We start from the raw sequence: 26,335 nt of genomic DNA, 5'->3' as shown, positions 1-26,335 counted from the left end.
AGAGGTTCTGCAAAAGTGCAGAGTCTCTTCAGCTGCAGAGCTATAGAGGACGAAAAGAGCTTTCACTGCTCAATGATGGGCAACCAGAAGCTCTGTCTCCTGTTGCTCTTAGGCACCTGCACCTTTGCGCGTAAGTAAAACTCATTTAGGAGTTTTGTATTTGGCAAAGAAAAATCATACAAGCAATGTGGTATAATTGTTTTCATGCTGAATCTTACAGGATATTATTTATTATAAATAAAGCACAAGCTTGTAACAAGGAATAGACAGAAAATAATGGGTTTAACACTGAGTTAATAGACTAGAATTACACTGAAGAAACAAGTTTGGTGACTGTTTAATAAAGGGTCACAGTTGAAATGCGTGTTCATGATATGCTAGAAGTTAACGGTTTCATTTATGTGGCATGTGTAATAAATATATATGCTGACTTCATATTAATTCAAGTTGTCACTATTAAGTCAACCCAAATCATTGTAATTTTTGAACACCAACTTGGTGTTGCTGTTTAAGGTATTTCTGTTTATTTGAAACTAAAAGCAGTTTAAAAATAAATTTTTGTTTAATTTTTTATTTAAACTTATGACATGACATAAATACTGTTACTTTGTTTAATATAATATATATATATATATATATATATATATATAATATATATATATATATATATATAATGAAAGTTTCATTGTATTTAAACTTTGAGTTTAACTTTCGATTTCAAATTTTGTTTTTAAAGAACAAGGAGATGATAGCACAGAAGACCAAGGTTCAAGTTGTTTAAGTAAGTTTTAACATGACACTATATATTGAATATAGAGAGCTATTCAAACAGATTGGCTGATAAACCAGTTTAAGAACTAATTCAGTACTTCATACCAAATCTGTCCAAGATCTTGTTTTATTAGATAATTTATAACTCAGGAAAAGCAGATTTGTTGACTCAGGAACTGGCAGAACTATGTGTCCATCAGTCAGGGTTCAAAGTTTCTATGTACAAATGATGACTTGGAACTAATGTTGTTTACGATGAGGAAACCTTGGAATTATTGAAATCAAGGCGCTCCCTTCTGGAAGCAGAGGGTACAACATTTTGCTGTATAAACCATTAGTACATGAAACAAAGTTAATCATTTCAGAAAGTCTGACAGCAACATAGCGAAATCTTGAGAACAGCTATTGACCAAGTAGTGCTCTGTAATGATGGTACTGTTAACATGTGAATGACTCAGTGTCATCAATATATATCTAAACATTTTTTATTGTATTATTTTCAAATCACATTATATTACAATGTGTTTTCTTTGTTGTGTTTTTACATAGAAGAAGAATCTAGATTCAAGCACTTCAAAAAATATATATACCAGTATGAAGCGGAAAGTCTCAATGGTGTGGCTGGTACTGCAGCCTTGAAGAACAGCCCCAAAGTCACCTGTAAAGTAAGTTTCAATGCAATGCCTATCATTGTTAAAATTTCTTTGGATCCAAATAGCATTAATTACAGAACATCTAAACGGAACATACACACTGAGCAGCAGGAGATCCATTTAAAATACCAGTATAAAAATGAAATAACTGAGGAAAGTCTTACTGGCCTAAAAGTGGTGAAAATTATGAAACTGATACAGATTTAATAAAAAAAAACCATACATACATACAGTGAATAACTGTTAAAAACACTTTGCACAAGAGCAAACACTCAGTAAATCTGCCCATCAAAACATTTAAGATGATACCAATGAAGACGTAACAACTGTGATTCAGATTCATATAGTTAGTAAGACCCAATTTGAAGTATGTTGTGCAGTGTGCGGTGAAAACATTCAGATATGCATGTATAATTAATTATTTTTCTCTATATATTTCTGTAGGCTGAGCTGGAAGTCCCTCAGTCATGCAGTTTTATCCTGCGTACAAGCGATTGCTCACTGAGTGAAGTCATTGACCCACAAAGCAAGCTGTCCTACAGGCCTGCACCCAACACTGATGACTTCAAGGCTGCCATGGCCAAGTAAGAGCTGTTCACTCGGGCCAAGAAGCCTTATTTAAAACAATAACAGAGGGAAAGCTTACCAGCTCTTTGATATTTCTGGAACTATTTTCCTTTTTTTTTTTTTTTTTAAGTTGCATTTATTTAACAAGCACATTTTGGTTAAAATTGGTTTTCTGAAGTGGTGGATAATTATAAATATATTGGGAAGGGGTTGGATCCATTGCTGAAGTTTGATTTGCATATTTTAACTCGGAGAAAACAGCAAAAAATGTTTTATTTTTTGACAGCAAAAAAACTTACTCTCCAGTGGAAATCTTATTATTAAGAGCTGTATTTTTCCCTGGTTTTATACTTGTGCATGCCCCTGCTGAGCAATTAAAGAAAACTGGAAAAAGCATTTTGTATTAGAATGATACCCTCAAACCCATCACTGCCAGGTACTGGCTTCTTTAAATTGGATGTGGCTGAATTGTAGAAAGCAATTACACTGGGTACTTTTTGTGTGTAAAACTGTAATAGGTTTGTTGCCAGATTATCTAGTCTTGCACTTACTTATCAAGTGCCTTGGGGAAGGTCCTGTGTTGACCAATCAGTATTTAGTTATAGTGCCCATATGGCATGGAATAGTCTGGACCAGAGTATTCAGGATATGATACCTAACACAAATGTATCATTTAAAAGTAGAACAATGATTAAGATTACATTTTAATTAGGAGGTTCCAAGAATGAACGACTTGTAAATATTTCTGATAGCAGATTGAACGTATGATGTTGTCTTTTGGAGCAGCGGTTCTCACACATTTTGGATCTAGCACCCCTTCCTCTTGTCTGAGGTACTTGAGGCCTCTCCTGCTGTTGTGTTTGTGGGCTTGCAGCGATACTGAATTTCTAAAAGTGACGGGTTTCATTGTACTTTGAGAAGTTAAAGGTGTGTTTAGCATGCAGCTGGTGCTTCAGATATACCCTATGTTTGTAAAACTTCCCATTCACAACAAGTCCTTCGCTTTAAGTACTTTGCTCCATAGTGCAGTTATATGACTAACTTTCTATGTTACTGGCGACTGCACTCATTGCGTTGCATGCAGTCGAGTATTTTTGGTCAAGGCAGAGGGTTCCAAAGTTAATTGCTTTTAATTAATGAAATTTGTCTGCTAAAACAGCCTCTCTAAATTTATGTTAACGTTTTATTTATGGACTGTGTGATACATGCACAGTGGGTGTCTTCAGTATTAGTATCTACAACTTATCGACAATACTTTCTAACAAGTCTAGCACAAAAAAAATCAGGCTGTTAATTAAACCCTTTGGAAAAAAAAAAAAAAAACACAGATGCAGTAAATGTTAATACAAATGCAGTAAATGTTAAAAGTATTTTTTGTGTTGCTTTGTCCAGGTATGATCTGAAATTCAGAATTCAGGGTGGAGATCATGTCTCCCTATACCCAGATAGCGGTGAGCCAGAAAACATCCTCAACATGAAGAGAGGCATCATCACAGCCCTCATGGCACCTATGGAATCTAACGAAAAAATAAAAACCATTCCCATGGTGAGTGCTACATAAATGTTATCTCTGTGCAAAACAGTAAGCAAAAAGCAAAAAAAAAAAAAAAAAAAAAAAAAAAAAAGTTATGTTCTAAATCTAATTATTACCATATGTACCAACGTAAATGGCAAACACCATTTGGCTTAGAATGATATGTATTTATAACACTGTGTAATACATTTTTTTTTTTTTTTTTTTTTGTTCCTGGGTGTAAGTGTTATTTCCTAATTGCTTATGCCTCAAAAGTATAGAAAATGGCTATTATTCCTCACAAACTTTGCTTTTGTGACCAGGACAGTGATATTTCAAAATATCACTATTTCCAATGGGCAAATGTGTGTCTTTTCGTTCACATAAAGTCAGAAAAAAACAACATATGAATCCAAATTAACATGTATTTATACTAAAGTAATACAAAAATGACTACAAAAGATTTAGAAGTGAGTAGTTTTTCGAGATTTACGATTCTACTGTATTTACTCATAATAGCCATTTTCTATACTTTTGAGGCATAAGCAATTAGGAAATAACACTTACTACCCAGGAACACAAATTGTGTTACATAGTGTAATCAGAGGTATTTTTGTGGTTTCAAAGGACAATTTTGCACCCCACAAATTCTAAATTCTAAATTGGGGGAAACTTTGCATTATAAATAAAAGGCAGTTAATTAATTCCTGTGTTGTGTTTTTCAGGATACTGTGTATGGCAAGTGTGACAGTGAACTGACTGTGAACACCAGAAAAGCAGATACCAGTAGTGCCACTGACATCACAGTCACCAGGGACCTCGTTAAATGTCAGAGCTTCAATCCAATGAGGGGCTATGTCAGCCCGTTAGCTTTAATCACAGGAATGGTAAGTCTGCTAAATTAATCTTTATTTAAAATAGCAAACAGTTAGTACAGTATCATTTTACATACTCTACATACATTCTACCTTTATAACAGTGTCCCATAGTAAAGGCATAGCATTGTAAAGAATAGCAAGTTATGGTAAAGCTTATAATTAAACATAGCAAACCAAGGTAAACTATGATAAATGCATAGTATAACCATGGGAAAAGCATAATAAAACTGCAGAAATATTGTGGTAAGCTTTTATAAAGGCACATGAGTAAAAACTTTCAAGAGAAGATAGAGATGAAATCCTGCCCAGTGCAATATAAAACATTAAAGACACCCATATAAGATGGTGCTTTCTGATTGCAGAACACACCGCTGTCAACCCTGATCAGCAGCAGCCAGTCCTGCAAGTATGTCCTGGACAAAAGGAGACATGTGACTGACGCTACCTGTACTGAAAAACATGTCTTCCTGCCTTTCTCACACAAGTAAGTTTTGTTTCTAATAATTTGTTCCGTTTCTCCTTGAACAAGACATTTAAATAAATTTCATATATATATATATATATATATATATATATATATATATATATATATATATATATATATATATATATATATGTTGTTGGTTGTTTTTTTCAAAATCAGCAGAGAATATGGAATCATGTCCCAAGTGAAACAGACACTTAAGTTTGTGGACGTAGTCAAGATCAACAACAGATATTTTGATCAAGGTAAGCAGATACTTGAACACAGATCATTAAAAAGTGTCAGTTTGTGTATTAACTTTATGGAAACAACATTATGCATGCAAGCTTCCTGTATAATCTTTACAAGTATTTAAAATGCTAGACAGGGCACTACACCAGTGGCTCAAACACCAGCCCTATTTACCTTTGGGCTATATAATGTATATTTTGTATTGTTTTAATCTTCTTGAAATGATATACTGTAGAAGAGAAGGGGAGGACTGAAACTGAATGCCATTCTGCACCTTAAACAATTGTCTTGCTTCTTAGATGAATCTGCTGCAAAGCCTCTCACTATGGACTATGCAGAGGACAAGTCCCCTGTTCAGACTAAAGAAGCCACTTTGGAAGCTTTCAGAGCCCTGCAAGACCTGCCTGGGACACAGCAGGGCCAGCAAAGAGCCAGTCTTTTCTACAAACTTGTTAACGAGCTGAGAGGCCTGAACAACAAGACTCTGAGTGAAATGGTACCCGAGATGACTAAAATGTCAAGGTACTACTCAACAGATTCCCATGCTTACAGTACACTAACTTAGCAGACCCTGATAACAATGCTTACTTATTTGACAAAAAAAGTTTTAAAAGGGACAAATATCACTGATTTTGTCATTTGAAAAAAAAAAAAAAAAATTCAAAAATTGTGGGTGTTCTTAATTTCATTAACTTGTTTTACAGTTGCAATACTGTAAATTATGACTTTCTAATGTGAGTGACAGGGATGCTGTCAAAAACTTGATAAAAACTCTAACCAGTTGTTCTTTTATTGTTTTAATGTTCCCAGTTCTATCACATTACAAGCCCTCCCCCAGTGCGGTACCCCTGAGTGCATTGGCGCTGCCCTTCAGGTTCTGAGATTCATCAAGGCTCCCACTCCAGTGGTGGATGCAGTGACTTATTCTCTGGGGCTCCTGCCCTCACCCTGCCACAAGCGAGTCCGTGAGACACTCAACATGGCTCAATACCAGCAGAGCAGGGCAACACTGTACGCCCTCAGTCACACAGTGAGAAAGTAAGTGCATGGATGCAGGTTTTGAATACAGTTTATCAGACCTCTTTGTTGAAAATTTTTGAGTTTTCAATAGTGAGACCTGATTTCCTAAGCTTTGAAGCAAATGTAATAGATATACATTTTATATTGCTAATGTATATACTGTGTATAAAATGTAGAATCATGTAATTTCTATTTGTGACATTAACAACGATGTTTACCATTAATATAAATAAGAAAATAAAAACACAGCTAAAGGACAGTGCAGTAGATAGAGCTGTTTGTGATTGCATAAATCCACCACCAGGCGTCAGCCTAATCCAAGGGAGATGATTTACAATATTAAGTACCTGTTCAAACAAATGCACTTACAGTATGCAGGACAGGTATTGTATTATTGTCATCTTTCATTTTCTTTTGTTTAAATATCTATGTATTAAAAACATGTGCGTCATCTTTATAGATTCTATAACATGGAACATCTTGTAACCCCTGAAGTCACAGACGTGGCCGAGTTCATGACCTCTCTGCTGGGAAGTGACTGCTCTGGCAATGAGGATCACATTTACCTGACTCTGAAGGTCTCTATCACGTTGATTTGCCATGTACTGTACTGTACTCTAAGCCTTGCACTCTAGTTGAGCAAAATGATCTGATTATGTTATGCTGTTTACTTACAGGCTATTGGGAATATGGGAAAAGCAATGGAGGATGCACACCCCAACCTGAAGTCTACAGTCCTGAAGTGTGTGCAGCAGCCGTCAGCTTCTCTCGCAGTTCAGCAGGCTGCAATTCAGGCTTTCAGGCAGATGACAATTACAGATGAGGTAAGTTAATTTATGACATTTTTAGACATCAGTCTAAATGAAACATTAGCATTGGCAGGTGTGCTCAGTGTACCAGGATTGAAAAGCAAGGACTTTGCAAACATCCCCTTGTTTTATTCCTATCAGGTCCGCAGCATACTTCTTCGGGTCTTCCAGGAGAACAGTGGGAAGGTTCAGAAACGTGTGGCTGCATACCTGATGCTTATGAAACAACCCTCCCAATCTGACCTCAGCAAAGTTAGCAAGGCCCTGCTGAAGGAGAGGAACGAGCAAGTTAAGAGCTTTGTTGCCTCCCACATTGCCAACATTCTGGAGTCTGAGGACCCCTCTGTCCAAGAGTAAGCAAACAACTCCTGTAACTATATGAACTATAAAGCACACACACACACACACACACACACACACACACACACACACACACACACACACACACACACACACACATTACTTCTATCCACGCAGGATTTCACACTTTGAACTATGGTAAGTAGCTGTCCATAAATGTTGTATTAGGACTAAATATAAAGATGATTAGAATGTTCCAAGGATGTCCCAAGAATACATAGGGAATCGTGTTTTTATACATAATTATATTTGAATAACTGACATTTAGCAAAGATAATATCTCCTTGTCCTTCTACACAGACTGAAGAGAAAAGTGGAAGAAGCCCTTAAAGGTAACCAGTTGCCAGATGCCATGGACTTCAGAAAGTTCTCACGAAATTATCATGTTTCACACACCATCCCTGACAATATATTTGGATTTGAAACCCTGAGAACTACAGTGGGAGGAAACATGATTTTTGATCCTACTGGTTACATGCCAAGAGAGGCAATGCTGGAGACCACACTACAAGCCTTTGGAAACACAATTGATATGTTTGAGGTAAAAAAAAAAAATTAAAAAAAAAATATATATAAATATATATATATATATATATATATATATATATATATATATATATATATATATATATATATATATATAATATATATATATTCAAATATATATATCTGAATGTATAGTTTAATATTGGAAAAATATCTGATCAACTGCAGTTAAACAGTCCTAAGCATTGAGCTAACCTTCTCATTCTTCACTATAACCATGTTTATGATATTTTATTTTGCAGTGATACTAATCTGTATACCATTAATTAAAACAAGCAATCTTTAAATACCCTATTTTAATCATACAATATTTTGTCATCTTTTCTTGCAGTTTGGTTTGGATGGGAATGGTTTTGAACCATCTCTGGACGCCCTGTTTGGAGAGAAGGGCTTTTTCCCTGACAGTGCATTGAAGGCCATGTATTGGGTAAATAACAAACTGCCAGAGCGCGTCAGTGAAGTTCTCAAAAACTGGTTTGGTCACAACAAGGATGGAAGAACAAAAAGAGAGGTACGCAGACTAGTGCATGCATTTTAGTATGTCGAAAGACCATTACATGCATTACTGTCTACGCTGTCGCCTCTCAGTTTCCTAGCTAAACCATATTTTTCAATACCCTACAGATTCCTGAGGATATCATCAAAGAAGTCACTGATAATGCTAAGAAGCTGATGAAGGATCTAAAATCCCAGAACTCTCCTGAGGCCACTGCTTACCTGAGAATTCTGGGAACTGAGCTTGGATATCTGAAAATGAGTGATTTCAACACAGTGGCTGAGATGATCATGAACTTTGGCAAAGAGCTGCAAGGCCTTCCAATTCAGGTATTGAAACTGAGAAAGATCTTCCTGATTCATATTTAATCTGATAATGAAACAACAGATGCTGTCTGTAAAAGTGAAAGTGTAAATTTGTTGTGTGCAATTCTTTTAGCTTGTTAAAGCGGTAACATCTGGCACAGATATGGACCTGTTTGCTCACTACATATTCATGGACAACGAGTTCTCCCTCCCCACTGGAGCGGGTTTACCCCTGAAGTTCTCACTTTCTGGAGTGTTTACTCCTGGAGCCAGGGCAGGTCTGAAGATTGATCCAAAGACGGTAAATGTTTAATGCCTGTACTTTTTCCTTGGATTTTTATTAATCCAAGCTCCCAGCATCTGTGGTTGGATTAATAAAACAAATCATTAACTTTTCAACAAACTTACGATCACCTCCATAATTTCTTTCCACGTTGGATAGCATGCACAAATAGTTAAAACAGTTTTGAGTACATGCTTTGACATTTACAGGTGATTGTGATGTTACATTTTCGTTTTTTTTTTTTTGTGTTTATCATGGCGACAATTTATAAAAATCAAATATTTAACATAACAGAAGATTTAACATTAACTTCGCCCACAGAAACAATTGACTTTTAGACCATCGCTTTCTGTGGAATTTATAACTCAAATGGGAGTCCAAATCCCAGAGTTTAACACAAATGGAATTCAGATGCATACCAACATCTACCATGAGTCTGGTGTCAATGCCAAAGTATCAATAAAGGGAGAGCAGGTGAAACTGAGCATCCCAGCACCACAGGGACCAACACAGCTTTTCAGCATCAGGTATGATTAATTTACTACTCTATATACATTTTATTAAAAAATACATTTTACCTGTGTGATTCTGCAAACTTAATATTCATTTCTATATCCCCTCCTTCAGATTAAAATAGTTCCAAAAATATTTGCTAGAACGAGTTTCAGAACAACATTGTAAGCTTAGTTTTAATGCATTTTTTCATTTTTGTAATTATAGCAACACGTTGCTGTCAGTGTCCTCTGGTCAAACTGACATAGTGCCCCCTATCGTTGAGAGAAGGACTGACACAGTAACCTGCAACCCTATGTTTCCTGGCCTGCAGTTCTGCACAACTGTACGCTACTCTAATGCTAGCATGACAGATGCTGCTCCGTACTACCCTCTCACTGGAGAAACAAGGTTGGTATTAGCATTACAAATGTACAGTGCATTGCTGCAAGTTCAACTAAAAATGTAGAGCTTGAAAAAAGAGACAACATGGTATTGCCATTCACTTTACGGTCAAGATGCCATCTCTTTCACTCTACATTACTTACTATTATTTATTTTATTTCAAAATATATTTTATTTAGTCTCAAAATATCCAAAAGAGCAAATGACAATGGACAAATGTATGGAGCTGATCTAGCTTTTTGCTGTTGCTTGTCTGTCGATATACCCCAGGGGAAATGAAGTACAGATTTGATTAATTCATATTAAAGCACTTCTATAGCCAATTTGGTGCAATAAGCCAATATTAATGAATGATACAACAATGTTACTATCCTTACTATTGTATTTGAATTATAGTGATGTTTCCTTATGGTGAGTTGCCAACTAACATAACCTTTTAAAAAGCTATTAAAAAAGCAAATTTTTCAATGTAATGATAATTCTAACAATTCGAAATCCTATTACCCTAGACTTGCATTTGAGATACAGCCTACTGGAGAGGTAACAGAATACTCAGCAACAATTGCTTATGAATTGCTGAAAGAAGATCGTGACAAAGTAGACACTGTGAAACTCACTGTTAAGGCTGAAGGTAAGATCCTTTATCTGTTTGTCGATTAAGACTGGTGAATACTTATATTTATATTGAAATCAATAGACACAGTGTAAAGCAATGTGATTTGATAAACAGCTGACAGTAGTGATTAACGATAAAACTTGTACTCTTCTGAAGGGTCTCAAGGTTCTGAAGCAACGGCTACCATGAAGTATAACAGAAACAAGATGACTTTTAGCAGTGACCTCCAGATCCCAGATTATGACGTACAAGTCGGGATTAATGTAGGAGTCAAGGATGAAGGCATGTTTAAGGGCAAGAAAACATATGGTCTTAATATTGGTGTCTCAAACAAGAATGTACCTGAACTGACCCTGCTTGGCAGAGTAAGGTAAATGTTCTCCACTCTCAACTGAATTCATAATTTGTTTTACTTACAATTGGCCAAAATAGTAGATTTTAGCATATTTTAGTTGTCAACTCTGAATGCTAGAATGTCTTGCTTCAAAGTGATGTTTAACATTAGATGAATGCCAACGTTGTATTGATTTATTTGATCTTTTTTTCAATCTAATGTGTTTAGCACTGACTTATAAAGGGAACTTGACCAATTTGATGGAGAAGTGAATTTCTTATATATATAATTATTTGCAGATTTGAAGGAATGAAAGAGGGACAGATTTCAGCCCAACTCACAATTCCTCGTATTAATGTTGAGGGTAAGACCAGTGCAACCGTTCATGTTGCCAATGGATTAACAGTGCAGCTTGATGCAACTGCCAACATTCCAGAGTCATCTTCCGCACAGCGGGTCATCTTGAGATATGGTATGATAATGTTTTGTTATTATTAATAAAACATGCCTGTATTTAAAGGGATACAAAGCAGAAAATAATAAAATTAATGTCATTTTTAAAAATATAAATTAGTGCTGTGCAACGTTTTGATATGTTTATTTCATTTTTTGTAGATTTTTCACACTTTTATTGTGTTTCTTCTCTGAAATATTTATTTGTTTAGATAATGATAAGGCTGAACTTGAAATGAAGTCAGACATACACTCTGATCTAAAGAAGCTACTTCCAGACTTTAGCCATTACCAGAACTCTATACAAAAGTATACAGATGACATCCTGGACCAGAAGGTGGCTAAGACTGACATGAAACTCCGTCACATTGTCTCCAAATCCATTGAGGTGAGAACAAAAGACTTCAACTGATTTGCACCCTCTTTACATATTAGTTTTGCCCAAATAATTCTCCTGTATGACTCATAACTAGAAAAAGGCTATTATTTCAAATTTCTTGGTGGATGGTGGTTCCAGCTCACTTTCACCACTTTGAACATTTCACCATTACATAATAATACAGATGCTGCCAGTACCATAATAGACCAACACTAGCTGGTTTCTCGGATTCAAATTTGTCATGTATGTTTTAAATGCTTGCATTTTTGCCATGTTGATAATTGAATCTCTTTTTTTTTTATAGGCAGGCAACATTTGGCTGAATAAAATTGCAAAGGACCTTCCATATGTTGAAAATCTGATAAACAAACAAAGCCTCCTGGATCTGACCTTGCCTTCAATCCCAGAGAAACTGTACTTGAAAACGTAAGTCAATAATTATTCATAATATTCATAATAGTGTAGTCTTTGTGGGGCGTCCCTATAACTGAAGTGAAAAATATATTTTGGATAGATTATTTATTTATTTATTTATTTATTTTTTACAGTGACAGCTTGATCAGGTACCAGTTCAACAAGAACAAACTGACCTTTGAGGTCGACCTTCCACTCGGAGGAAAAACTTCACAAGAGCTGAATCTTCCAAATACATTCTACACGCCCCCCTTGGTTTTTCCAGAAGTAGGAATCAACGTGCCTTCCAAAGAGTTCAGCATTCCTTCCTTCACTATCCCCAAGACCCAAGAGATCAGACTTCCACTCCTTGGTGTTGCAGAATTGTCAACTAAACTCACCAGCAACTATTACAACTGGACAGCCTCCTTCATTGGTGGAAACAACACTCAAGACAATATGGCTGTAGTACGCTATATCGCTAAATACCAAGTCAAAGCTGAGGCCCCAGTTGATCTCTTCTGTTACAATGTGGAAGGTAGCTTTTTTTCCATTTTTTGTTTTAATTAAGGTTCTCTGAAACTCTACTGGAATAAATAACTATGAGGTGGACTTTCAAAGTTGTTTGCTCCAGTGCACAAACTGTACCATACTTTTGGAAAAAGAAAATAAAACAATAATGTAACTATCAGTCTAGTTACTATCGGTGTAACTTCAGTGATGATAGGAGCCTGTACATTATCTGTTCATTAAGTTTAATTTATAAACGTAACCAGGTATATTTTCTTTTAGATTGTTTTTCTGCTAATGTTGCAGAGAAGCAAACATAATTTATGAAACTACATCTTTTCATAAATATTGAGGCATATCAACATTGCTAAAAATGCTAAATGTAATTGTTTTTATCAGTTTGCATATGTGTAGCTAACATGCATTGTATTTCTGCTGTTACAATTTATTAATCTTATATTATCTCTATTCATGTTAGGTGTACTTTATGTATATCAGCTAATTCCATATTTGTCACTAATAACAAATACCGACCTAGTTACATTATTAATTTATGCAGTAAGTGGTCCAACTATCAATTAATTTGAATTTGTAAAGTAATTTAAGGGAACAGAAGGAGGAATTGAATAAGCGTACAAATAGTACATTTAAAGTAACTTCTAATGTATTGTTTGTTTCTTCATAGGTACTGGATTAAAGACTTCAGATTCACATGGTGTGTTTACTACTTCTATGAATGGATCCCTGCAGCACAGCTTACTTGAAGCATCTGTTAGCTACAGTGACTATGCTAACTTTGAAGATCTCAGCTCAAGAGTCAACTATCACTTTGGTGCTTCAAGTGTTCTTGGTGTCAAAACATCTCTGTCCTATACTTTGCAGAATAAGTTTAATGAAATAGGATTTAAAGGCGAAGAGATTGTTGGTGGCCATCTGGAAGTGGGACCACTATATGGCAATTCCACTACCAGAACAATATACAGTTTTAATAAAGATTGGCTTGAGAGAAGAATGCAATCATCTACAAAGCTGGATTCGTCTTTCCTAGAAGCTAGCAACAGAATGACTTGCAGTTATGTCAATGAAGAACTATCATTTATTTCAAACACTGATGTTAACAGTGGTGCGTTAGTTCATGTTGGTGAAATAAGCTACAAGGATGGTGTGCTGAATGTGAAATCTGATGCTAATGGAAGGCATAAAAGTATATCAGCCCTTAACAAAATTGAAATTTCACTGTCTGGCCAAATCGCAACAATGAGAGTTGAATCTCAAGCTCAGCATTTAAGAAACAGAGTGTTTGCTCTTATTTCTGGTTCCCTGAATGGTCGAGGTCTTGAATTAAATGCTGATGGTACCATCAATGTTGCAGAAAGCCGTGGAGCTCACAAGGCTACCCTGACAATCAATCCAAATGGCTTGGCCACCAGTGCAACGACTAGTCTTCAGTGCAGTGCAGTGATATTCTCGAATGTATTTAATGGTGGAATCGATGCATCTGGAGCCACACTTAGCCTAGTTACAAAAGGAAGTGACATCAAGAACACTGCTGAGCTCACTGTAGATGGCAAAGTAGGATCATCTGAAGTATATTTAAACAGTGTGTATAAGGGCAATATTATGGATGCAAACAGCAGAAACCGATTGAACTTTAAAGTAAATAAGGAAGGACTGGCATTTTCAAACAACATGATGGGATCCTACAATAAAATCAAGGCAGAGCACACAAATACCTTGAACATCGCTCTGTGGTCTATAGCCTTCACTTCAAAAACAGACAACTTGCTAGGTGCAGGTAACTCTTACAAGCATGACTTTAAGTTTGACTTGAAACCTTTCATCATTTCACTGAGCCTGAACAATGATCTCAAGTTCCTTGGTGTTGATTTCACCAATGAGGGCAAACTTAAGCTTGAACCTCTCAACCTCAACTTGAATGGAAATGTGAGAGGAGCATACGGAAAAGATCAAGAGTTGAAGCACACATATACAATTAATTATGCTGAACTTGCAGGTACTGTGGAGTGTAGCACCACTGGCAGAGTTTGGGGAGCACAGGTTGACAATGCCGTCAAACTGGAGGTTGCAGCACTTTCTTCTAAATTCCACAGTGACACCAAACTCAGTTGTAAATCCCTCCGCTTTGATAACGTGATTCGTACTCTTGTAAAACCATTCAAGGTTTCTGTTGAAGCTGTTACCAATGGTGATGGAAGTCTAAACTTATATGGAACCCACAGTGGGCAGTTGTATAGCAAATTCTTAATGAAAGCTGAACCACTGGCTGTTACTTACTTACATGATTACAGAGGATCAACAACCCATCAACTGGAAACTGGAGGACCTGCTTCCACACTCCTCGATAACAAGGTAAATGGACTGGTTACTCCATCTGAGCAGTCAAGTACATGGAAGCTTAAAACTCAGCTAAACAAAAATACCTACACCCAAGATGTAATTGCCTACAACAAGGCAGAGAAGATTGGCATTGAGCTTGCTGGTCACATACTCACAGATATATTGCCCATTTTTGCAAGCTCTGGTAGATCAGCCCGAGATGTTTCTGGTCAGCCCCAGGAGTTTAGCATTTCTGGCTTTCTTAAATATGATAAAAACAAAGATCTTCATATCATTGAACTGCCTTTTGTAGAAAGCCTACCTGCAGTGATTGAGCAAATAAAAGCTAACATGGTAAATGCTCTGGAGTCTCTGCAAAAGTATCTAAAAAGTCTAAAACTGAATGATTTAGTGCGCAAATACAAGGCTTCTCTAGATAAACTACCTCAACAGGTGAACGATTACATGAAGAGATTGGACTTGGAAAGCAAAGTTAACGATGCTAAAAAACAGCTGATGGTCTTTACTAAAGATTATACTGTCACTATAGAAGACCTGGAGAGATATTTGGAGAGAGTGAAAGAATTATATCAAGAAGCTCTAACTGATCTGCAAGAACAACTGAACAAACTTGAGATGATGCTTAAAGCTTATGACCCAATTGAATGGAAACAAGCTATCGAGAAACTGATCAGTAAAATTGTAAAAACACTGAGGACAATTGACCAGCAGTATGAGATCACTAGAACTGCCATGAGCACCATTAGTGTCATGCAGGATATAATTCAAAAGTATGATCTAAACAAACTGAAAGACAGCAGTACAGCTTGGCTTCAGAATCTCGATGAAAAGTATCAAATAAAAGCAGAGCTCCAAAAAGCACTGGACAAGCTGAAAGACCTGATTCAGAACTTTGATGTTCAGAAGATTGCAGAAGACCTTGTAGACTGTATTAAATCAATTAATATTGAAGATGCTATTAATTCTCTAAAGACTTCCTTCCCTACAGATGAAATAAATAGAGTTATGGAAACCATCAAAGATGTGGTTCTGAATTGGATAGAAGAATATGAAATTGCTGAAAAGATCAACAGTGCATATGCAAAGCTGCAAGAATTACTTGTTAAATATGAAATTGACAAGAAGTTACAGGTTCTCATGGATAAATCTGTACTGCTTGTTCAGCAGTACAAAGTAAAAGAAACTGTGCAATCAGCTGTAAATGTTCTGAAAAGCATTGATTTGAAGTCATATGTTGATACAATGCAACAGTCTCTGGATGATGTGATTAAGCAACTGAAAGCACAAGACTACAAGCAAATAATTGAGCAGCTGAATGCGTATATTGATATGCTTCTTCAAAAAATAAAATCTTTCAACTACAATACATTTGTTGATGAAACAAACAAAAAAATTGGTGACATGACAAAGTATGTAAATTCACAGATCAAAGATCTTGAGATACCACAGAAAATTGAGTCTGCAAAGCAATACATAAGAGATATTCAAACTGCAGCTATCTCCTATTTGGAACAGTTGAAAGATACCAGACTTGCAGAAGTGATTACATGGTGCAAAGACTTAATGGATTCAACAGCCCTAACTGAAGTTAAAAAAAGGATACAGGAAAATCTTGAGGATCTGAGAAACAGGATTAGCACAATGGACATTCAGAAAGAAGTTAAACTGTATTTGCAGCGGGCTAGTGACTTTTACAATAGATTTGTCAACTTCATGATAGATCAGTGGAACAATGCATACAAGAACATCAGTACCCTAGCTGAACAATATGACGTAAAAAATGCTGTTGACAGGCTAAAGAAAGCTGTTGAAGAAGGAGTTACATTTCCTGAAAGCATCATTGGCACAGTTAGAATCCCTGCATTTGAGTTAAGCCTGAATGCACTGAAGAAGGCAGAGTTTGAAACACCTGAGTTTACAGTACCATTAACAGATCTGCAGGTCCCTTCTTTCAAAATTAACCTGAAAAAGTTGCAAGAAATCAGCATTCCAACCCGGTTTACAGTTCCAGAGTTTAGTGTTCTGGATATCTACATCATTCCATCACATACCATTGATTTGGAGGAAATTAAAAAAGCAATTATTAGAGCAGTTGATCGTATCAGAAATTTTCAAATTGAATTACCAGAACCAGACATCTATTTCAGAGAACTGAAAATAGCATACCTGTCTAACCTGCCTGATCTTACATTTCCAGAGGTAAAGCTTTCAGAAATCAATTTTCCTGAAATCAGAATTCCAAAGCTCAACAATAAGAACTTTCAATTCCCAGAGCTTCAGATTCCTGAATTCCATCTGCCACGCATACCTCATGAAGTGAGTATTCCCACTTTTGGCAAACTCTCTGGTGAGTTCAAAATAAAATCTCCTTACTACACACTGACAACAACAGCTGAAGTCCGAAATGCTACTGCTAGCCAGATGAATCCTGAGATTACAGCCAGTGTTACCTCCGAAGCCACATCTAGTGTAGATTATCTTGCCTTTACTTTAGATGCCACTGCCCATCTCTCAGCACCTGAAATGAAGAGTCTGAAGCTAATTGAGAATGTTAAGTTCAACAACAAGTTTTTTTCACTTGACCACAACAGTAAATTAATTTTCTCAGGCAAGTCAGTATTGGGAACTGCAGAAACAACAGCAAAGGCCACAACTGAAGCTTACAGTGCAGAAGCAGTGAATAACCTGCGTGTCTCGTTAGAGCGTGGAGTTTCAGTCACAATGCATACAAAGTACACTCACAACCTAAACATCCCAGAAGCAGATATATCAAGCCAGACAACTCTGGATCAAAATGTTAATACTCGCTTAGAATCGGGAACTGTGTCAGTGACTGTTTCAACCACAGGGAGTGGAAAGTGGTCAGTTCCTGACTACTCTGATGATGGCACACACAAAAGCGATCTTGAGTTCACCGTCAATTTCAATACTGCAAAACTTACATTCACTGGTCAAACCAACAGCAAGTTTTTGAAAATGAAACAGACCATAACCTTAGAATCTGTCATCCTGAATCACATAAATGTTGATATCCGAGCTGAAACAGAGACTCCCTTTGTTAAAAGTAGTGTTTTTGTTCTGAATGGAAAGGCTCAAGTGTCAGATATGAAAATAGAACTAGGAGCAACCCACAATGCAGTACTTGTTGGAAGAGTTAGTGGAAAAGTCATAAATTCAGTTGGCTTTTCAGTAAAGCCATTTGAAATATCTCTAACTGTCAATAATGATGGGAATACAAAGATTAGTTTACCCTTAAAACTCACTGGTAAAATTGACCTTAAGAATAACTATGCACTGATCCTTACTTCAAAAGTTCAGCTATTTAGCTGGGTGGCTGGAGCAAGATTCAATCAGTACAAATATTCCCACAATGTTAATCTAGGCAACAGCGACGACAGCATTTCAGTTAATCTGGCAATGAATGGTGAAGCAAACCTTGAGTTTTTGAATACCCCTGTTACAATTCCTGAAATTAAAATCCCTTACACTTCAATGAAAACCCGATTAGTTAAAGATGTTTCCCTATGGCAGGATACAGGCCTTAAGAATCTCCTACTGACACCCCGGCAGTCCTTTGACTTGACGTTCAGGGTTCAGTATCAAAAGAATAAGGACATGCATTCTTACTCAGTAAATCTGGAGCCAGTATACAGTACAATAAATGATTATGTCATTGAAACATTCAATCAGAACTTTGAAGTTGGCAGAGATAAGGTAGTCACCCTCCTGACAAACTCTTACAACAAAGCCAAAGAACAATATAGGAAACTCAAAATAGACACATCGGTCAACAAGATGCCAAAAGCATTCAGAATTCCAGGGTACACAGTCCCTGTGTTAAACATTGAAGTTTCTCCATTCATGGCTGAATTGCCAGAATTCGGTTTTGTTATACCCAAGGAAGTTAGTACACCTGGATTCACTGTACCAATGATTGGCTTTTCAATGCCATCCTATACCCTTGTCCTTCCCTCTTTGGAACTCCCTGTACTTCATGTACCTGCCACCCTCCAGAAGTTGACACTACCCAAGTTTAAAGTGCCCCGAACACAAGATACAATCCTGGTTCCTGCTATGGGCAACATAACATATGATTTTGCATTCAAATCAGCTGTGATCACACTGAATGCCAACGCAGGAATATACAATCAGTCTGACATTACAGCTCGCTTCAGTGCTTCTTCTTCTTCTGTATTTGACATTCTGAACTTCAAACTCGATGGCACAACAAGCCTGACAAGGCAGAGAGGTCTTAAATTGGCCACAGCCTTATCCCTAAACCACCAAAACATTGAGGGAGCCCACGACAGTACACTAGGCCTCACAAAGAGATTCATAGATGCCTCTGTAACTACAACTTCCAAAGTAAAATTGCCAGGTCTTAACCTTGAATTTAAGCAAGAACTTAAAGGGAATAGTAAGTCTAAACCAAACGTAGCTTCAAAGATTAATCTTAAATATAATTTCAAAGTTCCCCAGATTGATACCAATGGCAAAGGAACAGTTGACCATACTCTTAGCCTAGAAGGACTGACCTCATATTTCTCTTTGGACACCACAACAAAAGGAAATATTGAAGGAATTTTCTTAACTACAAACACATTTTCTGGAAAAATCAATAATGAAGCAAGTACCTACCTTAATTCCAATGGCATTCGATCAACCATTAAGACCAATGCTAATTCTAAAGTAGATTCTAAGAAGAGTAAAATCTGGAATTTTGACTTAAATGAGAACCTTGCCTTGGAGGCATCCCCACTCCGTCTATACGCAATGTGGAATCATACTGGAAGCAATGAAGCCATCATAAGCTCTTTCAATACCAAAGGAAACCAAGCAGCCAAAGCAATTCTTGAACTAGTCCCAACAAGTATGAAAGCTGATCTTCAGCTAGCAGTCTCTCAGCCAAGTAGCCTTGTTGAGGAAGCCAGCATTCATCATACCGTAACTGTAAATATTAACTCTGAAAATCAGAAGCTAGGCTGGAATGGCAAAGAACAATTCATGTCAAAAATTCTTGCTCATGATTTCCTGCTCTCAAATGATGACTCCGAGGTGCGCTTTGATGTTACTGGGTCTGTGCAGGGACATGTCACTTTCCTCAAAGACATTACACTACCAATTTATAAGAAGAGCATTTGGGAAATCCTGAGGCTTGATTTAACTACCAGTGAAGATAAGCTCCAATACCTGAATGGTTCTACTACCATTGTTTACACTAAGAACAAAGATGGTTATTTCTTCCCTCTGCCTATAAATGTCCTGGCTGATGGTGTTACAATCAATATACCAGAAGTAACTCTGCAGATTCCAAAATGGGTAAGAAATCTGCCACGTAAAATTCGAGAAATTGACATTCCAATTGAGAATTTCAAAATCCCAGAAAGAGTGTCAATCCCTTCAGTTATAGTAACACCAGCTTTCAAAGTTCCCTTAACCACTCTTCAATTGCCATCATATACTATTGACTTTAAGAAGATTAAAATTCCAAAAAAGATAAGTTTACTGTCATTTGATCTGACTCTTCCTCATTTGCCCAAAGTGAAATTTCCCAAAGTGGATATTGCTGCTCAGTACCTCAATGCCGTGAAATCCAAACTACCCCAATTTTCAGTAGCTGTTCCTGATTTTAACATTATCATCTCGTCGTTCACTCTTCCAAAAACATTTACAGTTGGCAGCCATGTCATCGAAATGGATAAAGTGGTAAATCAAATTGCCAATTTTGATCTTCCCACAATCACAATTCCAGAGCAAAAAATAGAGATTCCAGAAATATCAGTATCCCTCCCAGCTGGGCTTTTTATTCCTGTTTTTGGAGCTCTCTCAACCACTGTTAAAGTTGCATCACCAGTATACAACATGTCATGGACCACAAGCCTTGAAAACAAAACTTCATCCATGGTCTCTTCAGTCAAGTCCACCTGCAGTTCCACTGTGATGTTTCTGGAATATGACCTGGAAGGTAAGATTTAATAATCAACAATTCATATATATATATATATATATATATATATATATATATATATATATATATATATATATATATATATATATATAGCATAATATGTCATTCAGTAATATACTGTAGATTAACTACATTAACTCTTTTCAAGTTGGAAAACAATTTACCTGGTTGTGGTGCTTTTATAATAAAGTTTATATTGTGCAAAATATTAGTAATTGATTGGCTAGACAGTTGGCCTTTAATATGGTTTGTCTGGTTTTGTAGAGGAACATGTAGGTTATTTGTACGCATTTTATAAACAAACATATTCTTTATTCAATACAGCAAGTGCAACCACCAGTTACCAGGATGGAGCTTTCAAACTTGATGGAAAATGCACTTTATCCCATAATGACTTGAGCATTGAGTGGCGCCATGCATATAATCTCAAGAACCAAAGGTAAATGTATCATTGTATTTAATTTTAGATTTGTTATTTAGCATATAGCCTAATTTTATTTAGTAAAATATTATCATGATTGATGTAATGTTATACTGTAGGCTAATAATCTATCTAGAGATACCACTATTTAAAACATGTATCATGCCTTTCCAAGAAGCTTTTAATAATTTTTTCTTGTTTTTTTTTGTTTTAGAATGAAACGCCAAGCACTTCCAGACCCAAGGTAAACAACATATTTGAGTTAACCCTAGATTTATCATTCAGACTATATGCAAAGCCATATAGCCATTACATTTCCTATTTAATGTTATCAACAAATGTTGCAGGGAAATAATAACATTATTTGGTAATCAATGTATTCTTTTATTTTTAACAACTATGCATTTTAGCCTTTGAGTCTGTTATTCTCAGTGCTTCATGTTCTGCTGAATTGTAATAGGTCTGTAGTCAATAATGCTCTTTTTATTTATTTTTTTTTAATTTATAATTGCCAATTATTTTATTATTTTTTCCCAGTTTGGCATATCCAATTATTTTTAAGCTCAGCTCACCTCTACTACCCCTGCATGACTGTGCCGTGTGCCGTCAGTCGACCACTTTTTTTCACACTGTAGACTCACTGTGTAGCCACCTCAGAGCTACAGTGTCGGAGGACAAAGCAGCTCTGGACAGCTTACATTCAAGCCCGCAGGTGCCTGGCCAGACTACAGTTCCCCCCGGAAACTCCCGTTTATAGTCAGCAATAAAATAGCCCGGACTCAAACCGGCGACCTCCTACATTTCACTAGGAGTGCCATTATCAGATGCGCCACTCGGGAGTCATCAATTAATGCTCTTTTTATTGCTTTTCAGACCGAAGCACCACTTATTAAATGTTGACATCACCAGCCCAACTTTTGCTGATGTCAGCATACGCTATGCAGCAGGCTTGGATGTCATCACTGCTTCAGTTGCTTCTCCATCAGCTGGATTCCTTGGCCTTCTTCTGGAAAAAACAGGCCCTGAACGTATTCATGGAAAACTGTACAGCCGTTATCCAGTAAGTAGCGATTTCAATTTTCTATTTCTATACAATTTTATGCATTGATTTTCTTCATTCATTTTGCTCTTTTACTCTTTCAGAATGCAGTTAAATCATAAATATACTACCCTAGTATAACTGTTAAATAATTTGAGTGCCCGAGAATAAATACAAATTAACACAGACAGTGCATATTAATATACTGGATCTTTTTACTAGTCTGCTATTAGAGCAGTCTGCTTTTATCTTTCCTAAATCTGAAAGTCTGAAGTGTTGAACAAGTTGTTTTTAGGAATAGTTACATTATGTGTTTATTTTTTTTTTTATTTAACAGTCCTTTCCTGAAAATGACGTAGACCTTCTAGATGCTATAGTGTCTGTGAAGAACCCTGAAAAGCTCCATGTAGAAGCCTTCTGGAATCGTGATGGCCCTTATTTTATGCTGGAAGGCCTGACCCAAAGAATTCCAAAAATGGCTTCTGCTGTGTACAGCTGCATCAACAAATACCACCGTCAGCTTTTTGGAATGGACATCAACAGGTTGTCTCTGATGCTGAAAGACAACATTCAGAACTACATTGAGACAGTCTCTATAGAAACCTCCAAGAAGATCGACGAGCTTGAAAGAGGTCTTCACAACATGGTTAAATATGCTTTTTTGAAATACGAACAAATGAACGATAAGACCAAGAACATCTATAAAAGGGCAGCTAACATGGCCAAAGTAGACCTTCAGGACTTGAGCAGCAAGTTTTACGATGCCTCTATTGACCTAATAAGAGAGTACCAGAAGAAGATTAATGACCTGCTTGATGCAACCATTAAATTCTTAAGGGTAACTAAGTTCCAGATGCCTGGGTTAAATCAAAGGTATACTGGACAAGAGCTCTTTAACAAGGCTGCAGATTCTGCATCAGTAATGATTGACAAGTTCCTGCAGCAAGTAAAAAATGTCCTGCAGCAGTATACAGATGCTTTGATTAAGTATATAAATGATATGGAGATTAAGGTCCCTGGCACTGACAAAATCCTACAAGGCAAAGAGGTTCTAGATAGTATTAAAGACTACTTAAGAAAAGTCCAGAATGAAGTTGTAGATGCAGTAAAAAGCCTTCGGAAAGTCAACCTTGAAAAAAGTCTTCAGAAATTGAAAGATTTTTTTAAGACCTCATTCATGCAAGTTGAGGAGGTGATCAAAGCCCTGAAGACTAAGAATCTCGAAGAAATTAAAGTCCAAGTCCAGGGAATGTACAATGATGCCATCAATTCACCTTTGACTGCACAAATTAAATATGCTCTAGATCTTGTGGTAGATTCTGTGACTTACTTCTATGAATTTACACAAACTTGCCTCAAGCATGTTGTGGAAGAGCTGGAGAAGTCCAGTCGTTATGTGAAGTCACTCCAAGAAGAGTACTTAGATGCTAACATGGTTGGGTGGACTGTTAAATACTATGAAATTGAAGAGAAGATGATTGAGCTGGTGAAGAGTTGTGCAGAGTATGTGAAAGAAACTGGACCCAAATACATTGAGCAATTCATAGCATATGTCACCCAATTGACAGAAAAATTGAAAGAGCTGGTTGGGAAGCAGGGTGCTGAGTATTTAAACTATGCCAAGGACCTGCTCATTGATGCAGATGGAAGTAGAATTAAAAAGATTTCAGAGCTGTCAAATAAAGCAGAGGCACAGATTCGTGAATGGTCTACTCTTGCCAAAAACATAGCCACTGAATACAGAGACCACACCCAAGTTAAATTGCAAGAGGCATATGGCAACCTGTCACTTGATAAATTGACCTCAGAAGCAGAGCGACTCTTTGACATCATCATTCAACAATACTCTGCATATTACCAAGCTATTTTGGAGATTCTTAAGGAGCTAAACAATAACATTCAGCCATATATCCAATACCGTGACGAAAAGCTTCAACTTGATGTTCCACTTCCTTTCCTTTGGGAACATTTTGACGAATTACCCAAGCGCAAGGAGCGATGAGCCCATTAAACACCACCATTTAAATGGGAGGGCAAATACAAACCACAAAAAGCTGTTTCAGAACAAAAAGGACATTTATTATTATGACATAATTTTTTTCCTTGCTATATTTAAAGGTGTTATGTGATCAGTATTTAGTGCCACATCGTATAAAAACTGTAATGTTTTTCTTTTGTAAATGAAGTATTATAATCATTTAGGGGGGTTTAAAGCCTTTCTTAATATGCAAATAAATAGAGATTCTTTATTAAGTCTTGAGTTCCTTCATATCTCTTTAGATAATAATTGTAATATGACCTTTCTTATAATGAGTTTCAATAATAGAAGTCATCACAAGAAATTCTGAAAACAAGCTCCCTGACTTTAACACCAAGACTGCATAGCAGACAACAAATACAAACTGAGAATAAAAAAAAAATGTAGGGAATAGGTAGTTAAAGTTATCAATTATCAGTGATCCTATTATTAACCATATTTTAAATCAAGAACAATCTTGGAAGCCTGGGCAGACAAACCAATTATGTACACACACACACACACACACACACACACACACACACACACACACACACACACACACACACACACACACACACACACACACACACACACACACACACACACACACACACACACACACACATGTGCTTTTACCTTGATGGACTTGTATATTAAGAAAGAAAAGGAACTACCTGAACCATTAATATTCAAGATCCAATATTGTTGTGTCTCCCTGCATGTTTACAGTGTTTATCAGAAACACATTTGCTTTACTCCATGTTGTCCTCAGCTTCACCTGGGATGGTTCACCAGGAGAAAGAGAGTTCCTTTTATGAACATCATAAGGTATCCAGCTCATGCTTTTTGGAGCAAAGCTATACACAGTTTATAGCACTGGCTCATACTCCTGGGAACAGCTAAGCTGAAAATTAAGACCTAGCCTGGTCCATTGTGTCTGGGAGCTGTGATTCCAAGCAGCTATTATCAATATCTTGTCCCTTACCTACAAATAGGGTGAAACTGCATTGTTGGCTATTTTCAGATTAAGTGAAAAAATTAATGTCCAAAGTTAAATACATAACATGCTAAAAAGCAAACCTGAATCTCTGATATAAAGATGCTAATGGGCACTGAATCTCTGATATGAAGAGGCTAATGGGCACTGAATCTTTGATATGAAGAGGCTAATGGGCACTGAATCTTTGATATTCAGGAAGATATGAAGAGGCTTTTGGGCACTTTCATCTTTCTTGCATTAACATGTGCTTGAAACAGTAACGCTTGTAAAGCAAAAAAGGTACAATACTACGTTATACATATTATCATTACATCTTTTGCCTTTGGCCTTGCCCTTCAAGGTACCCCTGCCCATAATTTAGGTTGCTGAAGGAGGAGAGGCTGACTGTAGGGATACCATGGGCAGGGGGGCAGGATAGCTGCCCTCCCCCTTAGACCAAGCCAAAGAACAGAGGCTGGGGAGGAGGCAGCGGACTCTGATGTACAACAGGGATGAATGGATTGAGGTAAGAGATAAAGCCCTTTCTAGCTGATCATTGGACATGTTGTTTATTGAATGACAAATATTCTGGTAATTAGGGAACCAAATATGTTTGATGTTTATGATTTTATTTTATATTAACAGTGAGTTCCCTGCCTGAACACAGCTTTGCTGAATTGACAAAATCCTTAGATCAGCATCTATCAGGGTAAAGAGTGTGGAATGTAACAACAAGTATTTTTCTTTGCATTGTCCCATAATGTCCTATAAAATGTGTGATAAGTTAATTGCCAGTGATATTTTTTTCAGTTTTCCAGGTTTCGCCCTATTAGCGGATGAGGGACGATCTGAGTGACCCTCTACAAAGCAGGACATCCTTTACACGGAAAAACATTCCTTAAACATCCCAGATACATAAGAACCACGATAACAATGAAACAATTTACTAAATAAATACATTTTTAAAAAGACATATAAAAGTGTTATTTCAGCAAATTAACAACAGCACACTGCTATATTAACAATAAGCAACTATAAAATAATTAAAATCT

At 36.6% G+C, this 26,335-nt stretch overlaps 1 protein-coding gene across 2 annotated transcripts; it reads left to right on the top strand.

The window, feature by feature from the left end:
• Positions 1-32: 32 nt before the first annotated feature.
• LOC121315608 (apolipoprotein B-100-like) lies at positions 33-24,537 on the top strand. Of its 2 annotated transcripts, none has more exons than XM_041249841.1 (30): positions 33-130; positions 737-781; positions 1,321-1,436; positions 1,869-2,008; positions 3,384-3,537; positions 4,230-4,391; positions 4,745-4,866; positions 5,029-5,111; positions 5,397-5,619; positions 5,908-6,135; positions 6,578-6,695; positions 6,795-6,941; positions 7,068-7,279; positions 7,587-7,827; positions 8,164-8,343; positions 8,457-8,657; positions 8,767-8,934; positions 9,238-9,443; positions 9,637-9,819; positions 10,323-10,444; positions 10,586-10,799; positions 11,063-11,235; positions 11,429-11,604; positions 11,900-12,021; positions 12,144-12,526; positions 13,184-20,821; positions 21,149-21,263; positions 21,460-21,489; positions 22,119-22,305; positions 22,622-24,537. In XM_041249841.1, exons 1-30 carry the CDS (start codon positions 73-75, stop codon positions 24,284-24,286), a joined length of 13,812 nt encoding a protein of 4,603 aa, XP_041105775.1. In that variant the 5' UTR covers positions 33-72; the 3' UTR covers positions 24,287-24,537. The 2 variants fall into 2 exon arrangements, with proteins under 2 accessions (XP_041105775.1, XP_041105774.1); XM_041249840.1 differs by having other exon boundaries at positions 5,026-5,111.
• Positions 24,538-26,335: the final 1,798 nt, after the last annotated feature.

Source organism: Polyodon spathula, chromosome 5 (genome assembly GCF_017654505.1).
Source record: "Polyodon spathula isolate WHYD16114869_AA chromosome 5, ASM1765450v1, whole genome shotgun sequence".
In the NCBI taxonomy this organism is placed as follows: domain Eukaryota; kingdom Metazoa; phylum Chordata; class Actinopteri; order Acipenseriformes; family Polyodontidae; genus Polyodon; species Polyodon spathula.
The sequence above is the reverse complement of the archived record's forward strand: the minus strand, read 5'-3'. Positions and strand labels throughout refer to the sequence as shown.